Source organism: Wyeomyia smithii, chromosome 3 (genome assembly GCF_029784165.1).
Source record: "Wyeomyia smithii strain HCP4-BCI-WySm-NY-G18 chromosome 3, ASM2978416v1, whole genome shotgun sequence".
Classification (NCBI taxonomy): domain Eukaryota; kingdom Metazoa; phylum Arthropoda; class Insecta; order Diptera; family Culicidae; genus Wyeomyia; species Wyeomyia smithii.
In genome coordinates, this window is record NC_073696.1 from 257,658,705 (window position 1) to 257,674,597 (window position 15,893).

At 39.7% G+C, this 15,893-nt stretch overlaps 1 protein-coding gene across 1 annotated transcript; it reads left to right on the forward strand.

Annotated features, from left to right (window-relative positions):
• Positions 1-8,726: 8,726 nt before the first annotated feature.
• Positions 8,727-9,733, forward strand: LOC129729008 (NADH dehydrogenase [ubiquinone] 1 beta subcomplex subunit 8, mitochondrial). The gene is made up of 3 exons (XM_055687487.1): positions 8,727-8,888; positions 9,054-9,277; positions 9,344-9,733. Exons 1-3 carry the CDS (start codon positions 8,801-8,803, stop codon positions 9,554-9,556), a joined length of 525 nt encoding a protein of 174 aa, XP_055543462.1. The 5' UTR covers positions 8,727-8,800; the 3' UTR covers positions 9,557-9,733.
• The last annotated feature ends 6,160 nt before the right edge of the window (positions 9,734-15,893 follow it).

The following is a 15,893-nucleotide window of genomic DNA, read 5'->3' on the forward strand; positions in this document are numbered from 1 at the left end:
TAGCTGGTTTAAATTTTGGATACTAAAACCTTAAATTATTGACTTTTACTTTCACTAAAACCTCAAATTATTAACTTTTTACTTTTACGATATACACCAGCGGTTCTCAACCTTTTTTTGTCCGCGTACCCATTGGCGACATTTTTCGTATCGATTGTACCCCCTGGCTTGGGATGTTTTCGCAGAGTGCGAGAGGGTAGTGGTAGGTCATGTTCTGGTTTTCTATTTTAGGTTTAAAATTGAACTATAGTTTGTTTGATTTCTACAGTCATGTTTTAAGAGCACGAATGAACAACAAATAAGGTATTACAAAGAAAAATTGCTTTTTCCGCCATTACTGATTTTTCTTTCGCGTACCCCCTGAAGGCTTTCGAATACCCCTGGGGGTACGCGTACCCCAGGTTGAGAACCGCTGATATACACTAAAGCCTTTTTTACGTGTTTTTTACGCGAGATTCGGAATTTACGCGGTTTTTCTGCCGCTTTGTATTTACCACGTAAAAAAACACTGAAGTGTATTTTCAATTGCAAGAGATTTATTTAGAATAGATAGTATATCGAACTCACTTGAAGGATGAGGATTGTCAACAATGTCATGTACTTGAAATGTTGTTCCTTGAACGAGAAATTTGAATAGCACTAACGGTAGAACAACCGTTATCGCTATTAAGTAAAATTGGGTTGTTTAGTTATTCACGTATTTCCGATTTTTATATATAATCTGAGAGAGTGTAATTTTCTGAGCAAAACGTGATTTTTTAAAACTTTATATCATTATCCTTCGATTTTTAAATGAAGAAAAAAAATTCGCTCTAAATCGCTACAATGACAGTTGGTATATGGGCGAACTGTCATTGTAGCGATTTCGAGCAGTTTTAAATCGTGATTTAAAAAGCGAAAGACAACGATAGAAATATTTTTAAAATCACGTTTAACTTAGAAAATGCAGATTTTTTTTTTAAATAGTTTATTTGACACGGCACGATACAATTTATGTTTAACTGAGCCAAGTACATTTTTTTTAAATTCTAAATTAGCAGGCAAAAGAGGGAGGCCTTTTTTTTATTCTCGCGGCCGACTACGAGCTAGTGGGGATTTAAGGTGAGAGGAGGGGTGTTACAATTTTGTTTTTAACTATTTTATAATACAGAATGTATTTATTTGTACGTGGCTAACCAGTGATGTTCTGTTTGAGCAGTTTTGGTCTGAGGTGTCTGCGTAAACATAGAGATGCCGAGTCTTCGTTTTAGTGTCTCCAGCCGGGTGTATCATTCTCTTTCAGTTTGTGACAGAAATTGTATTCTAGCAAATAGATAAAAGAAATCAAATTTTAATGCCAGCATATTTTATAAACCCGTATAGCTGTGTCATGTACTGGAGATCACCGCTTCCCAGAATGTCTCTAACGGGTACGATCGGTTGTTTTCCTCGGGCCCGAAGGGAATCTATAAGCTCAGACCTAACACCACAGTATTCGGTACACGACCAAACAACATGCTCGATGTCATGGTAGCCATTGCCACAAACGCAGTGATTACTGTCTACAAGCCCTATACGAAAGAGATGCGTGTTTAACGTATAGTGATTGGACATAAGTCTGGACATCACGCGAATGAAGTCCCGACCTACATCCAACCCCTTGAACCATGCTTTCGTCGATACCTTAGGAAAAATGGAATGTAGCCACCGTCCCAGTTCATCTGAGTTCCATGATAATTGCCAACTGTTGAGTGTTCTCTGCGGAATGGAACAATGAGAAGGGACCCACGCTAAGGTAACCCGGTAATTTTTATCTGTTAAAGCACTTAAAAACCGCCGTATTTTCCCCAGGAAATACAGGGTGTGCTTCACAGTCTTCATCGATCGCAGAGCCTCAATGGCACTGAGACTGTCTGTGAGGATGAAGTAGTGGTCTATGGACAGGGTTTCGATGATCCCAAGAGAGTACTGAATGGCAGCAAGTTCTGCGACGTACACGGAAGCAGGAGCATCGAGTTTGTAGGAGGCGGTAGAATTTTCGTGGAAAACACCGAAGCCAGTGGACTCATCTAGATTAGATCCGTCAGTGTAAAACCTTTCATCATAACCAACATGTTTAAACTTATTGGAAAAATTTTTAGGGATCTCTTGGGGTCGCAATTGATCCGGGATACCAGAAATGTCTTGTTTCATGGTGGTGTCGAAGAATATAGCATTATCAGAAGTATCTTAAAGTGCGACATTGGAGGAATCGTATGAAGAAGGATTAATATCTTGAGCCATATAGTCAAAATATAAAGTCATAAATCTGGAATGAGATTGAAGGTCGACCAACCTCTCGAAATTTTCAATTACTAATGGGTTCATAACTGTGCATCGAATTAGCAACCGGTAAGAGAGATTCCAAAAACGATGTTTCAACGGAAGAATACCCGCTAGCACTTCAAGACTCATCGTATGGGTCGACTGCATGCAACCTAAGGCAATACGCAAACAACGATATTGTATTCGTTCCAGTTTGATCAAATGTGTGTTTGCTGCGGAGCGAAAGCAGAAACACCCGTACTCAATTACAGACAATATCGTTGTTTGGTAAAGCCTTAGAAGGTCTCCTGGTTGGGCTCCCCACCAGGTTCCGGTAATCGTACGAAGAAAATTAATCCTCTGTTGGCATTTTCGTGTCAGATACCTAATATGGCAAGCCCAGGTGCATTTAGAGTCGAACCAGACCCCGAGATATTTAGCGACTAAAACCTGAGTGATTGTTTTACCCGTTAGTAGGAGCTGCAGCTGAGCTGGGTTATGCTTCCTGGAAAAAACGACCAGCTCAGTTTTCTCCGGAGAGAATCCGATACCCAGCTTAAGAGCCCATTCAGACAAATTGTCTAAGGTATCTTGCAATGGTCCTTGCAGATCGTTAGCCTCGCTTCCAGTAACGGATACAACGCTATCGTCTGCAAGTTGCCGTAGCGTGCATGAATTTGCAAGACATTTATCGATGTCATTGACGTAAAAATTATATAAGAGAGGGCTTAAACATGAGCCCTGGGGAAGGCCCATGTAACTAATTCGGGAAGTTGTCGAATCGCCATGTGAGAAATACATATGCTTTTCTGACAACAAATTGAGCAAAAAGTTATTCAAATTTGGTGAAAGTCCCTGCGAATGAAGTTTCGTGCTTAAAACTTCTACAGAGACAGAGTCAAAAGCCCCCTTAATATCCAAGAACGCAGAAGCCATTTGCTCTTTTCGAGCAAATGCGAGTTGAATTTCAGTAGAAAGCAACGCTAGACAATCGTTCGTCCCTTTGCCCCGGCGAAAGCCAAATTGAGTATCGGAAAGTAAACCGTTTGTTTCGAGCCATTTGTCTAACCGTAAGAGGATCATTTTCTTCATTAATTTCCGGAGGCAAGAGAGCATCGCAATCGGCCTATATGAATTGTGATCAGAGGCAGGTTTCCCGGGTTTCCGAATAGCAATGACTTTTACCTCCCTCCAGTCATGCGGAACAATATTTAGCTCAAGAAACGTGTTGAACAAATTCAACAAGCGTCTTTCTGCAGAGTCGGGTAGATTCTTCAACAGGTTGAATTTTATTCTATCTAACCTCTGGAGCCTTATTGTTGCACGACAGGAGAGCCATTGAAAATACCAACATCGAAAATGGGGGCTCTTCCGTAGTTACTAAAAACGCGTCGCGAAAGGTTTTCTGTTCCGGTACAGAGTCCGGACAGACCTTTTTGGCAAAATCGAGTATCCAGCGATCTGAATACTCCTCACTCTCATTCGAAACGTCACGGTTCCGCATGCGCCTGGCGGTATCCCAAAGAGTTCTCATCGCTGTTTCCCTCGACAACGCGTTTACGAACCGCCGCCAGTACCCGCGTTTTTTCGCCTTTACTAAGCTCTTCATCTGCCTGCCCAGCAGCGTTGCCAGGTCATATTTTTATAAATCTGGAAAAGGCAAAAAAAAAAAATCTGGAAAAAATCTGGAAGTCATTTCGTGGGGTGAAAGGTAAATTCTTCGGATAAAAGTCTTGGGGTACGTAAAACTTGAGGTGACAAAATTCCAAAATTTCGCGCCAAATTTGAGGTGATGACCTTTTTGCGGAACAGATAAAATAAAATCTGGATAAAATCTGGATCATTCATGGAAAATCTGGATAATTGGACATCAAAACTGTCTACCTGGATACATGTTCAAAAATATGGATAATCTAGCTAAATCTGGATACCTGGCAACGCTGCTGCCCAGTGCCTCGTACTTTCGAAGTAGGTTGACAGTGCCGTACTCCCGGTAGTCCTTATACGCCGCGGACATTCGCGCGTACAGCTCAGAGCACTCTTTGTCCCACCATTTGTTGGGAGGGCGCTGTCTAATCGTTACCCCGGGTATCGGTTTCGTCTGAGCTTGAGTCGCGGCGTCGATTATCAAGCCAGCTAAGAACGCGTATTCTTCCTCCGGAGGAAGTTCCTCGTGAGTCTCGATAGATTCCGCTATAATAGACTCATAACGCTTCCAATCAATATTACGTGTAAGGTCGTAGGAAATATTGATTGGGTTCGGGGGAGTTGAACCATTAGCAATTGATATAACGATTGGAAGATGATCACTACCGTGGGGATCGTTGATTATTTTCCACTGGCAATCTAACGCTAGTGATGTCGAGCAGAGGGATAGGTGAAGCACGCTTTCACGTGCTGGAGGATTAGGTACACGTGTCGCTTCCCCAGTATTCAAAAGTGTCATATTGAAGTCGTCGATCAAGTTACAGATTAAAGAAGATCGGTTGTCGTCGTACAGCGACCCCCATAGTGAACAGTGAGAGTTAAAATCTCCCAAAATCAAAAAAGGTGCGGGAAGCAATTCTGATATATCAAGGAGTTGCTTCTGTTCAATCCGCGCGGATGGGGGAATATATAACGAAACAAGGCAAAGGTCTTTTCCATTCATATTCGTTTGAATGGCAACAACTTCAATATTCGAGATCGAGGGGAGGTCGATTCTGAAAAAAGAATAGCACTTTTTGATCCCTAAAAGTACCCCTCCACCGTGTGAGTCTCGATCTCGACGAATGATGTTGAAATCGTGGAAATTAAGTTGGTCATTTGAATTGAGAAAAGTTTCACAGAGCGCGAACGCATCACAATTGTATGGGTTTATCAAATGTGAAAATAAATCGAACTTGGGGATAATACTTCTGCAGTTCCACTGTAACACAATCACAAAATTCCTAACCTCTTTTGACGTATTAGTCATCGAAAGATACGATAGCTGAAATGAGGGGCCAAGTTGCTGTGAGTTGCTTCAAAAAGGTTTTCACTGTAGGGAGAAGGGCAAGAAGAATGTTTTGAAGGGGATCTGGCATGTTGAAAGTTTTAAATATCCAGTCCACAATATCAGAGAATTTTATGAACCCTGTTTCTTTTATGTCTTCTGATCGAGAAATGGGTGCACGAGGGGTTTTTGGTGCCCCAGGAAGCGGTGGGTACTCCTGGTTTGATTTGAAATTAAAACCGGGTGGTACTTGCTTCGTTTTTCTTAACCGCTTCCTTTTTGTGTTGTCTTATTGGTCATTCCGCTAGGGGTTATCTTACGACCTTTGCGAGAAAGATTAGGAGAGTTGAGCATTCTCCTCTTCCTAGATCCCTCTGGCAAGGCATAAGAACACCCTTCGACGGGATCGTCAGATGTACCCTCATCGGTTGGCAAAAAGGAAAAGATGTTTCCTGTCGAGGGTGGCTCAGCCCTCTTAAGCATTTCTGCAAAAGAGCGCTTTGATCGTTCCTTAAGGGAACGCTTAATTTTTTCCTCGCGCTGTTTGTACGCGGGACACGCCGAAAGGTCATGCCGAGTTCCCTCGCAGTAAAGACACTTTTCAGTATCCTCACTGCAAGCGGTCTCAGCATGATTGCCTCCGCACTTGCTGCAGCGTGCCTTGTTGCAGCAGTAGGTGGCTGAATGACCTAACTGCTTGCAGTTTTGGCAATGCATGATCCGCGGTGCGAACAGGCGTACAGGCAGACGAACCCTGTCCAAAGAGATGTAGTTCGGCAGTGCGGAACCCGCGAATGTTACACGGAAGGAGTCCCAAGGGAGGAATTTCTTCTTCCCTTCTTCGATGGATACTGAATGCAATTGCTTGACATCCAGTATCTTTACATCTTGAATCAGGGGGTTCTTGAAACAGCCAACCCCGTGACGCAAAATGTCATCGACTGTGAGGCTTCCTTCGGTAACCACACCGTCGATCTCCACGTCCTTGGCAGGGATGAACACGCGGTACTCCCTTGTAAAGAGCTCGTAGCTAGCAATTTCGTTTGCTTGCTTCAAGCTACTCACGACAACTCGCAGTTTGTTCGGCCTCACCTTCGTAATCTCGGTTACGGCCGAAAACTGTTTTGCCAGGTCTTTGCATATTTGAATTATATTCAAAAGTTTTTTTATTTCCGGTACCCTTGGTACGGGGCTAGGTAGCGGGGGTGGTACAGGGGAAGGTAAGGAAGAACTGCTGGGGGAAACTTCAATTTCTTCCCCATTTGTTTCCACATCCGGGAAAAGTTGCACCTGCATGTCGTCCATTTTGCGGGAGCGTTACGCTCTACCCCACACAAACGAACAATATTCGAATGTGGGGGGGGGGGGGGAACAAGTAGTTGATATTAAATTTTAAAAACAATTTTTCAAACTACAATGGATCAAAATAAAAAAAAAGACAGTAGTACTAATACTAATAGTAATAATACTTATAATAATGCGGAAGAATTGTTCTTGCTGATATATCAGCTGCGTATCAGATCACTGGCGGGGTAGCCTGCCCCTACCAGTGTGCAGAAGATGTTTCTGCCGATATATTGCAGACTATTGTTATCGCACAGCACAAGAAATAATCGAAAAAAAAAAACACCCGTACGATAACTCGTGTATTGTTATTTTGCGAATCACACGGAGATAAACAATTTGCGTCTAATCGAGACTAAAGCGAAACAACGAATGAGAAAATGCAGATGTTTCAGATGATATAAAAAACTAATATAGCTAAACAACCCAATTTGTAATGCGTGCAACAATTTGAAACTACTCAAAAACCGTTTATAGCACGCAAACTCAAATTTCTTATAGTTTATATCCAGCATGACTGAAGACAGTTAAAAATTTGTAAAATATCCACACCAACATTTGGATTTGTGGGCTTTGAAAAGATTTTGATCATATCGCCCAATTCTATAAATAAACATTTAAACCATTAAATCCAAAGATGATCAAAATTTTGGTGAATTTTTTTTTTCAACGGTTCAAAGATATGATATTTAAAAATTAATTTTAATTTAATTTTCTGTAGTTTATAGACCGTTCCGATAATTATAAATACACTTACGATCAACCGTCATTTCAAATAACGTGCAGTATTCAACCAAACGTTGGCTGCGTCCTGTTGTTTACATCCAAAAGAAACATATGCTGTCAATGCGTGGCCTTTCTCCCGGGCAAAGAAAGCGAATTGTGCACAAATGGGGCACCGTGAGTGGTCTTTATAAGAAAATTAGCCAGAGAAGAAGGTATAAGTGTCGGAGCAGTTAAAACCGCATTGCGGAAGTATTGTGAAGAGTGCACATTTACTGATGCCCCAAGACGTGGTAGAAAACCCGGGCCTGTTGATCCCACAATGGACAAAAACGTAAAAGAATACTACAAGCGGCATCCTTCAGTATCAGTACCAGATGTGGCGAGGAAGCTTGGAATCTCGGCGAGTAACGTTATGCGTGCCAAGGGAAGAATGGGTCTGCAGACCCGTCGGAAGCCGAAGCAGCCGAAACGAAATCCAAAACAAGCTGAATCTTTGAAATCGAGAGCTCGGAAGCTTTATGACAAACTTCTGACCAAAAAAATTGGGTTTGTTATCATGGATGATGAAACCTACATAAAACTGGATTATAAGACTCTGCCAGGACCGCAATTTTATACATCACCGAAGGGAAAGGATGTCCCTGGATCAGTGAAAGCCATTTACACCGAAAAATTCGGCAAGAAGGTAATGGTTTGGCAGGCCATTTGTGAATGTGGGAAAATATCTCGTCCAGTCATTACGAATGACACAATGAATGGTAAAATTTACGTGAAAGAGTGTTTGCAGAAAAGGTTGTTACCCATGGTTAAGCAGCATCCTCCAATCTTTTGGCCCGATCTTGCTTCCTGCCATTACTCTAAGGATGCACTAGGGTGGTATAAATAAATAATGTCACATGTGTCCCAAAGGAGATGAACCCTCCAAACTGCCCTGAAATTCGCCCTATTGAAACTTTTTGGGCTTTGACCAAGGCAAAGCTGAGGAAATATGTCTAACCAGCGGACAATGTTGAAAAATTTGAAAAAAGATTGGCTTAAAGTGGTAAAAATGGTCGGAGAACACACTGTGCAAAAGCTTATGAGTAGTGTTAAGAGAAAAGTTAGAGAACTCGCGTATCCTACGAAAAATAATCCCACCTTGAATTGAAACTGGAAAGAAAACACTTATTATCTATATTTCAGAATAAAATAACCCGAAAAATCCTGTATTTTTTGTTTTATTCAAGAAAGAAGATGTATTTATAATTTTCGGAACAGTCTATATTTGCTTTTATTTCACAGCACTTCAAATAAAACTGAAGCATACAAACAGAGTTACCATTTTTTTTTATTTGTATTCCAGTGCTACATTTGGCTTCATGGGTTTGTACTAAAAACTACAAGTTATTTGACAGTTCTTTTCATCATCTTCTACTCACGATTCGGACTTCGCTGTCTTTCATCGACCGACGAAGTTACGATCACGGTAGAGCAATGGCTGCGCTTATCAAAGGATTGAAATTTGCTTCCCAAATATCCTCAAAGAACTCGGCTTTACTTGCGCTGGGTGTCCGACAAGCACGTAAGTAGAATGCATTTTTTTCGATGGCTCCACTCCTACGATCACCCTAAACAGTATCTAATTTGAACTGTATTTTTGTTGTTGGATTCTTTACGTAACACTAATTCGTGCTGCGATTATACGCTCATTTCCAATACGTTTTGTTTTGGTTCTTCTAAACAACAGACGGGTGGAATAAAGATTTCAAGCCGGCAAAGTTTCCCGAAACGGACAAGGAGCGGGAAGCTGCTGCACGAAAGTACGGCCTACATCCATCGGAATATCAGCCCTATCCAAATGATGGTGCCGGCTTCGGAGATTACCCGAAACTTCCCGATACACCAGTTGAAGCACGCAATCCTTACTATCCATACGATTTCCCAGAACTGAAGAGAAATCTACACGACACGGTATGCGAACAGATCGTTTATTCTATAATATCAATTATTCTTATAATTTTTTATTTCACTTTCCAGTTACATGTTGCCACACCAATTTGGAGTGAAGATCGCTATGGCTCGGCTGAACCGCTGCGCTTCTCGATGAAGGCGTACTGGTTATCGTTTTTGGGTGTGATGGCTGGTTGTTTTATCGTTTACTTCTGGTTAGAGGACTACAAAATGTTCCGACCGGTGCTGCAGAAACAATATCCCCGTGACGGTCCGCACTACACCTTCGAGGAGAAGTAAATATCGATTTAAAATGAGGACAAGCCCCAGCCATCGAAATTGGATTGTTCTACAATTTTATTTGCAATAGAGTAGCAACCGTGTTGGTTATCGTATCGTGGTGGAAAACTCAGTTGGCAGGAAAAACTGCTGTTATGTTGAACTGTGAAATAGATTGGCAAATACTATATATGATAATGGCTACTTTGTATTCTAGAATAAGGCCAACTGTTTTGATGAATAGTTTATAAATTTGTTAGAAGCAACTTCAGTAGAGGCTCAGATTCGCAGTTTACAATGCAACGAGAAGTACATACATTTGATATGTTTGATCAGCCGTTATAGGATCACACATGGGTATCTGCGAATCAGCAAATTCTAGCCGAAAAAACATCACCGCCGTTTACTCTGCTCGAACTCAACGTGTTTTACAGAAAACCGTTTCTAACAAAAATCAGAGGTATTTAACTACAGGATTTTTTAATTTAATTTCAAAAAACCTTCAGCTGGCGTGGCGAATGACAAAAACAATGTAGAATTTAATTATTATTTTTTTACCGGAAACGAGTTAATTCATAGTAAGTTTATACCACGCAAAAGGTAAGTAAAGTACTTTTCTTCACTCCTTTCAGTCTTTTTTCAGTTTATAGTCAAAAATGATATTCACAAAACAGAACATAAAAATAGAGAGGCGAAAAAAAATAAAATAGAGGTCCTTTGGGCCTGGGTTTAAATTTTTTTTGAAAGTATCGGGCTCGTGTTCGAGTTTGAAAATGGTCGGGTATGGTTTTGAAAACCCCAAACTCAACTATTTCAAATAAGCATAATAATAAGATAATGACGTCTAATATCATGCAACTGTAAAAAACGGGTTAGTAACGAAAGGCTGAAACTCAAAAGGCTGAAACCCGAAAGGCTGAAACTCGAAAGGCTAAAAAGTATGTTTCATAACGAAAGGCTGAATGCACAAAAGGCTGAAACCACAAAAGGCTGAATGAACGAAAGGCTGAAACTTTTGTAACTTGAATCATAATCGTTAAAAAATTCGGACAGATGGATAACAAACCTTTATAAGGTGACAGAGTTCAATGTTTGAGTATTAATTGGTTTGTGCAATGGAAAATCAATTTTCGGCAACATTTGAATCTATACACACTTGACTCTTGTACACGTTTCCTAGATGATTCAGGGCGAGACGGCCGAAGGCCGCGAGTGTGCGCCGGCGACCCGCTGTCCTCTGTATAGGTTCGTTCGTTTTCCTAGGTCTACTGACTCATAGGGGTGATCTCCTAGTTTAGTCCGAACGAGCGAGTAAGGACAGCATACATCTCGGACAACCGAGTCGGCCGTAGGCCGCGAGTGTTTTTTTAGAAATGAACTTTGTGAATTTCAGCCTTATGATTTTTCAGCTTTTCGTGATTCAGCCTTTCGTGTTTTCAGCCTTATGTAGCTTTCAGCTTTCGTGATTTCAGCCTTTCGTGATTTCAGCCTTTTGTATTTCAGCCTTTTGAGTTTCAGCCTTCCATAGTAGACCCGTAAAAAACTAACATTTCAATACCATTTGAGGTTCAAAGCTTTAGGACAGCTCAAATTGGTATGAATAATCGACCCGGTTTCGAAGTTTACATTGACCATCTCTAGAGATCACATCATATCTCTCTTTTTGCAATTTTTATAAATGTACGTTCAATTTAAGTAATTACTTTGCAAAATATCTTTTTTCAATTTACTTTTAAATTTAAAATTAATTTACTTTTTAAAATTATTTACAACGGAACATGGGTAGAGTTGATGATTTTTACATGATTTTATACTATAGTAGGGTAAGGTGGGACAAGATGGGTCAGTGACGTTTTTGAGCTTGAAATAACTTTTTTGGTGATGATACTAATTTTGCATGATGTGTAACGTGTTTTCGACTATGTATCACGTGTTCATAGTTCATATTTGCATATTGCTTGTTTTTAATTTTAATGGATAAAATATTTTTTTCGCTAAGTTTCTTAGGCAACTCACACTTTTGAAAAAACGTGTTCTCTCGTCGTACGCTATATAATTTGAAGTAAACCTTTATTGCAGCAGCAGTTTTGTTCATGATGTACTAAATATTATGCTTTTTAGCGTAAATAAATGTAAAATAATCATGAATATCACAATCGTGAACTAAATTAATGATTGGGGCAGCATGGGTTACCAAAGACGAGGCAGTATAGTTTGCATCGACAGCTGATTTTTCAATGTTAACGTTTCAGTTTTAAGGCTGGATTCGACGTAAACGGTGTTGTCACTCCGGAAAAAATGTTCATTGTTTCAATAAGCCGACAATAGAGAAGTTCTACAAAATGCTGCAGAAAGCAATCGTCGAGGAAAATTTAATCCCTTCGGCGGTATAACATGGACGAGATGACCCCATATTTTTGTTATCTATGAAGAGAAGGCATTTTTCTTGCTATCCGTAAAAAGTTCATTGAGATTTAATCATGATTTTGTGCTGTTTGAGAGGGTGACTCATCTTGCCCCTCCAAATGACCCATCTTGCCCCGCCTATTTTACGGGGCAAAAAAAAACAACCTTTTATAAAAATTCTGTGAAAGCGAACCAACACTCGATTTTTGTTAGTTTTTAGCGTAATTCAATAAAATATACATAACTTCAAAATAATCATCTGAAAGGTAGACCGAAACTATCTTCAGTTACGTGATATTGAAAATTTGGCCTAGGTGACCCGTCTTGCACCTCCCCCCCCCCGCCTCCGTTACCCTATAATCCATTCTCTTTCTTGCTTAGTTTAAAATAGTTTATTTAACACGGCGGTTTTTCTTGCTTACCTGAATGGAACTTTATTTCAAACCAAAAATAAGAGCTACCGTGGCAAAAAATTTTAAAACCAAAAAATAACACCGAAACTCAAATAAAAAGAGGAGAAAGGTGTCAAACACACAAAGTTTACGTTTGGAGCAGTGAGGTTGAATATGCGTTCTACAGTACATATTACACTAAGGTCGCTATTTACGCGTTTTTTACGCGGACCCCGGAATTTACGCGGTTTTTTTACGCGGACTCCGAAACTCACGCGGTTTTTTACGCGGATTCCGGAATTTACGCGTTTTTTTTACGCGGATTTCGGAATTTACGCAGTATTTTTTTTTGCGCGGATTTCGGTTCCCTTCACTCGGAATGCAGAGTTAACGCTGGTTTTTTTACGCGGTTTTTTTACGCGGATTCCGGAATTTAGGTGTTTTTTTTTTACGCGGCACGTATTTCCCGCGTAAAAAGCGACTTTAGTGTACAGTTATTTCAATAGGTCACTTTTTTACATAAAACTGTGTATACGAATTAATTCCTGGATGCAGAAATTCGTTGGACTTTCGCTCAATCTGACACAATAGGGAGGCACATTTTAAACCGTACAACTGTTCACTGATAGTTTCATCTACCAGTTCTTCGGCTTCATGAGTCATGAGATAAGACTTCTATCTCTACATAGTGTTATTATCATATATTTATCTCTCCGGTCTTTATTGAACTACCCCTGGTGCTAAACTGCCTGCCATGGGCTTAAGGATTGTCTTGTTTTCACTGGTTTCTTTCTATTTATATTCACTGAAATATTTACCCCAATGGTTACTCATTGCGAAGTGAGTCATTTTTTTTGGCTCTTTATAGATGAATTTGACTTGAGTAAAATAAAGCAAATTAAAAAATGATATCATTAACTTGCATTATATTATCAGTTTTCGATAAAATCTCAGATCATATAATTGATAAATTTTCAATGGAAACTGTTAGTAGCTTTTCGAACAAGCTCATATTTTAGACATGACTTAGACTTTACGTAAAAAAGCATACATAAGTTGGGATATGTTGGAATTGGAAGGTTCTGGTACAATTTTCACTGACACAAAAATAGCGCAATCCATATCCTCACATAAAAGTTTCGTGAGATGCGAGACTACCCGAAAAAAATAACATTTATAAAACCTTAAATGTTGCTGTAATTGTACACAATTATACCACAATTTAACTATGTTTTTCATTGTAAATACATCAATTTTACATTAAATATCATTGTCCAGAACAATAAAACAAATCGTTTTTGCCATTTTTACCATGAAAAAGGGGGGTCGTTATGTATCTTAACAGCATTTTTTCAGGCATTTTTCCCATACATTTAGAAGTCACTTACAATGTTTTTCATGGTAAAATAATTGTCGGTGGTTAGCAACAACAAAAAAAAAAAAAATAGTAGGAGGGTGGTATTCAAGACACGACCCATGACGTAGACTACCGTATTTTTATATTCCATTAAAACAAATAGTAGAGGGAATTGCAACTCCAGTATTTGTTGCAATTTTATCTAACAGTGCATTTCTGAATGCTGAGACGTTAAAACGTTATAAATAATAATATATACTAGAAGAATGGATCTCTCTTATTTAATCGCTGTCATTTCATACATATTCGAATCAAACCTTTGTTCGTAACTGCACTACCAAGACAATCATTTAATTTAGCGAATTGGGTAAAATTTTCCTATCTAAGCAAAAAGCAAACTCAACGAAACTATCTGAAATTGGAGACCAGAACGATTCAAGCAAAAATTTTAAATTTAAAAATTGTTTGACATTAAATAGATAAAGCTCAAGCTAGGTTAGCTCCAGCCCAGCATAACTTCATGTATTTAAAATAGTAGGAGGGTGGTATTAAAGACCCGACCGCATGACGTAGGACTCTATATTTTTCATCTAACAGTGCTTTCTTATTTGCTGACATTAGAGCGCTTTGAACAATAATTAATAAATAATATAAATGACATATATGGATGAAACCTTATTTAAATTGGCATCCCCGCTTCCCAGGTATTTGTTCGTAGTTTGAAATGACAAGAAAAACATTAGAATTAACAAATTCGATGTATTCCGAGAATTGCGCTTATAGATCATGTTCATGTGTCGAGACATTGCGAAGATTCTCAATATATTCGTTTTAGCACTAGACGAAACTGCTAGCAAATTACTATAGCTGTAAACCTTTATTACAAAAATCCGTATCGTCCGTATGTCACTGGTGCGGTTTTGGAATCAAAATGATGGGGTGAAATGTTCGAACGGTACGTTTTATACCAAGGCTTCGTCAGATAGATAATTAGAAAAAAGGAGGAGCTAAGTAGATGATGGAATGGTAAGGAAAAATTTTTCTTGAAAGCTGCGCCGGCCGCTGTCGTAATATTAACACCAACACAAACATGCATTTATGCAAGGTTTTTTCCGCTAGCAACAGCATTTTGTAAAACAGAAAATTCAATTAACCGCTTCTTTTATAAAACTTCGAGGCACCAAAAGGTGCCAGTTGCCGATTATTCTCGTTTACTGGTTATTCCGTCCAGAATTCCAGTCATTTTAGTATATTGCAGTAGCCATGTATTACTTACAGCCACCAGCATTACGGGTGAAACCGGCACAAGATGACCGGTACTCTTTTGTCTTTCCTTTTTTCAGTTGCTAACACCTAGCGTCCACATGTCACTGGTGCGGTTTTGGAATCTAAATGATGGGGCGCCGGCCGCTGTCGTAAAATTAACACCAACAAAAAGATGCATATTTGCAAGATTTTATCCGCTAGCAGCAGCATTTTGTAATAAAACAGAAAATTCAATTAGCCGCTTCTGTAACAAAATTTCGAGGCACCAAAAGGGGCCAGGTGCCAAATATATATCCATGTTTTTGGTCAGTCCGTCCAGAATTCTTTCAAGATAGCGTCCGTATGTAGCCGGTACGGTTTAGTAATGAAACTGATGGGGTGAAATGTTCGAACGGTACGTTTTATACCAAGGCTTCGTCAGATAAATAAAAAGAAGGTGGGGCTACATAGGTGATGGAATGGTAAGGAAAAATTTTTCTTGAAAGCTGCGCCGGCCGCTGTCGTAATATTAACACCAACACAAACATTCATTTTTGCAAGGTTTTTTTCGCTAGCAGCAGCATTTGATGAAACAGAAAATTAAATTAGCCGCTTCTGTAACAAAATTTCGAGGCACCAAAAGGTACCAGTTGCCGATTATTCTCGTTTACTGGTAATCCGTCCAGAATTTCAGCCATTTTAGTATTTTGCAGTGCCATTTATTACTAACAGCTACCAGCATAACGGGTGAAACCGGCACGAGATGACCGGTACTCTTTTGTCTTTCCTCCTTTCAGCTGCTAACACCTAGCGTCCACATGTCACTGGTGCGGTTTTGGAATTAAAATGATGGGGCGTCGGCCGCTGTCGTAAGATTAACACCAACAAAAAGATGCATATTTGCAAGGTTTTTTTCCGCTAGCAGCAGCATAAACATTGGAAACAGAAAGTGACTACA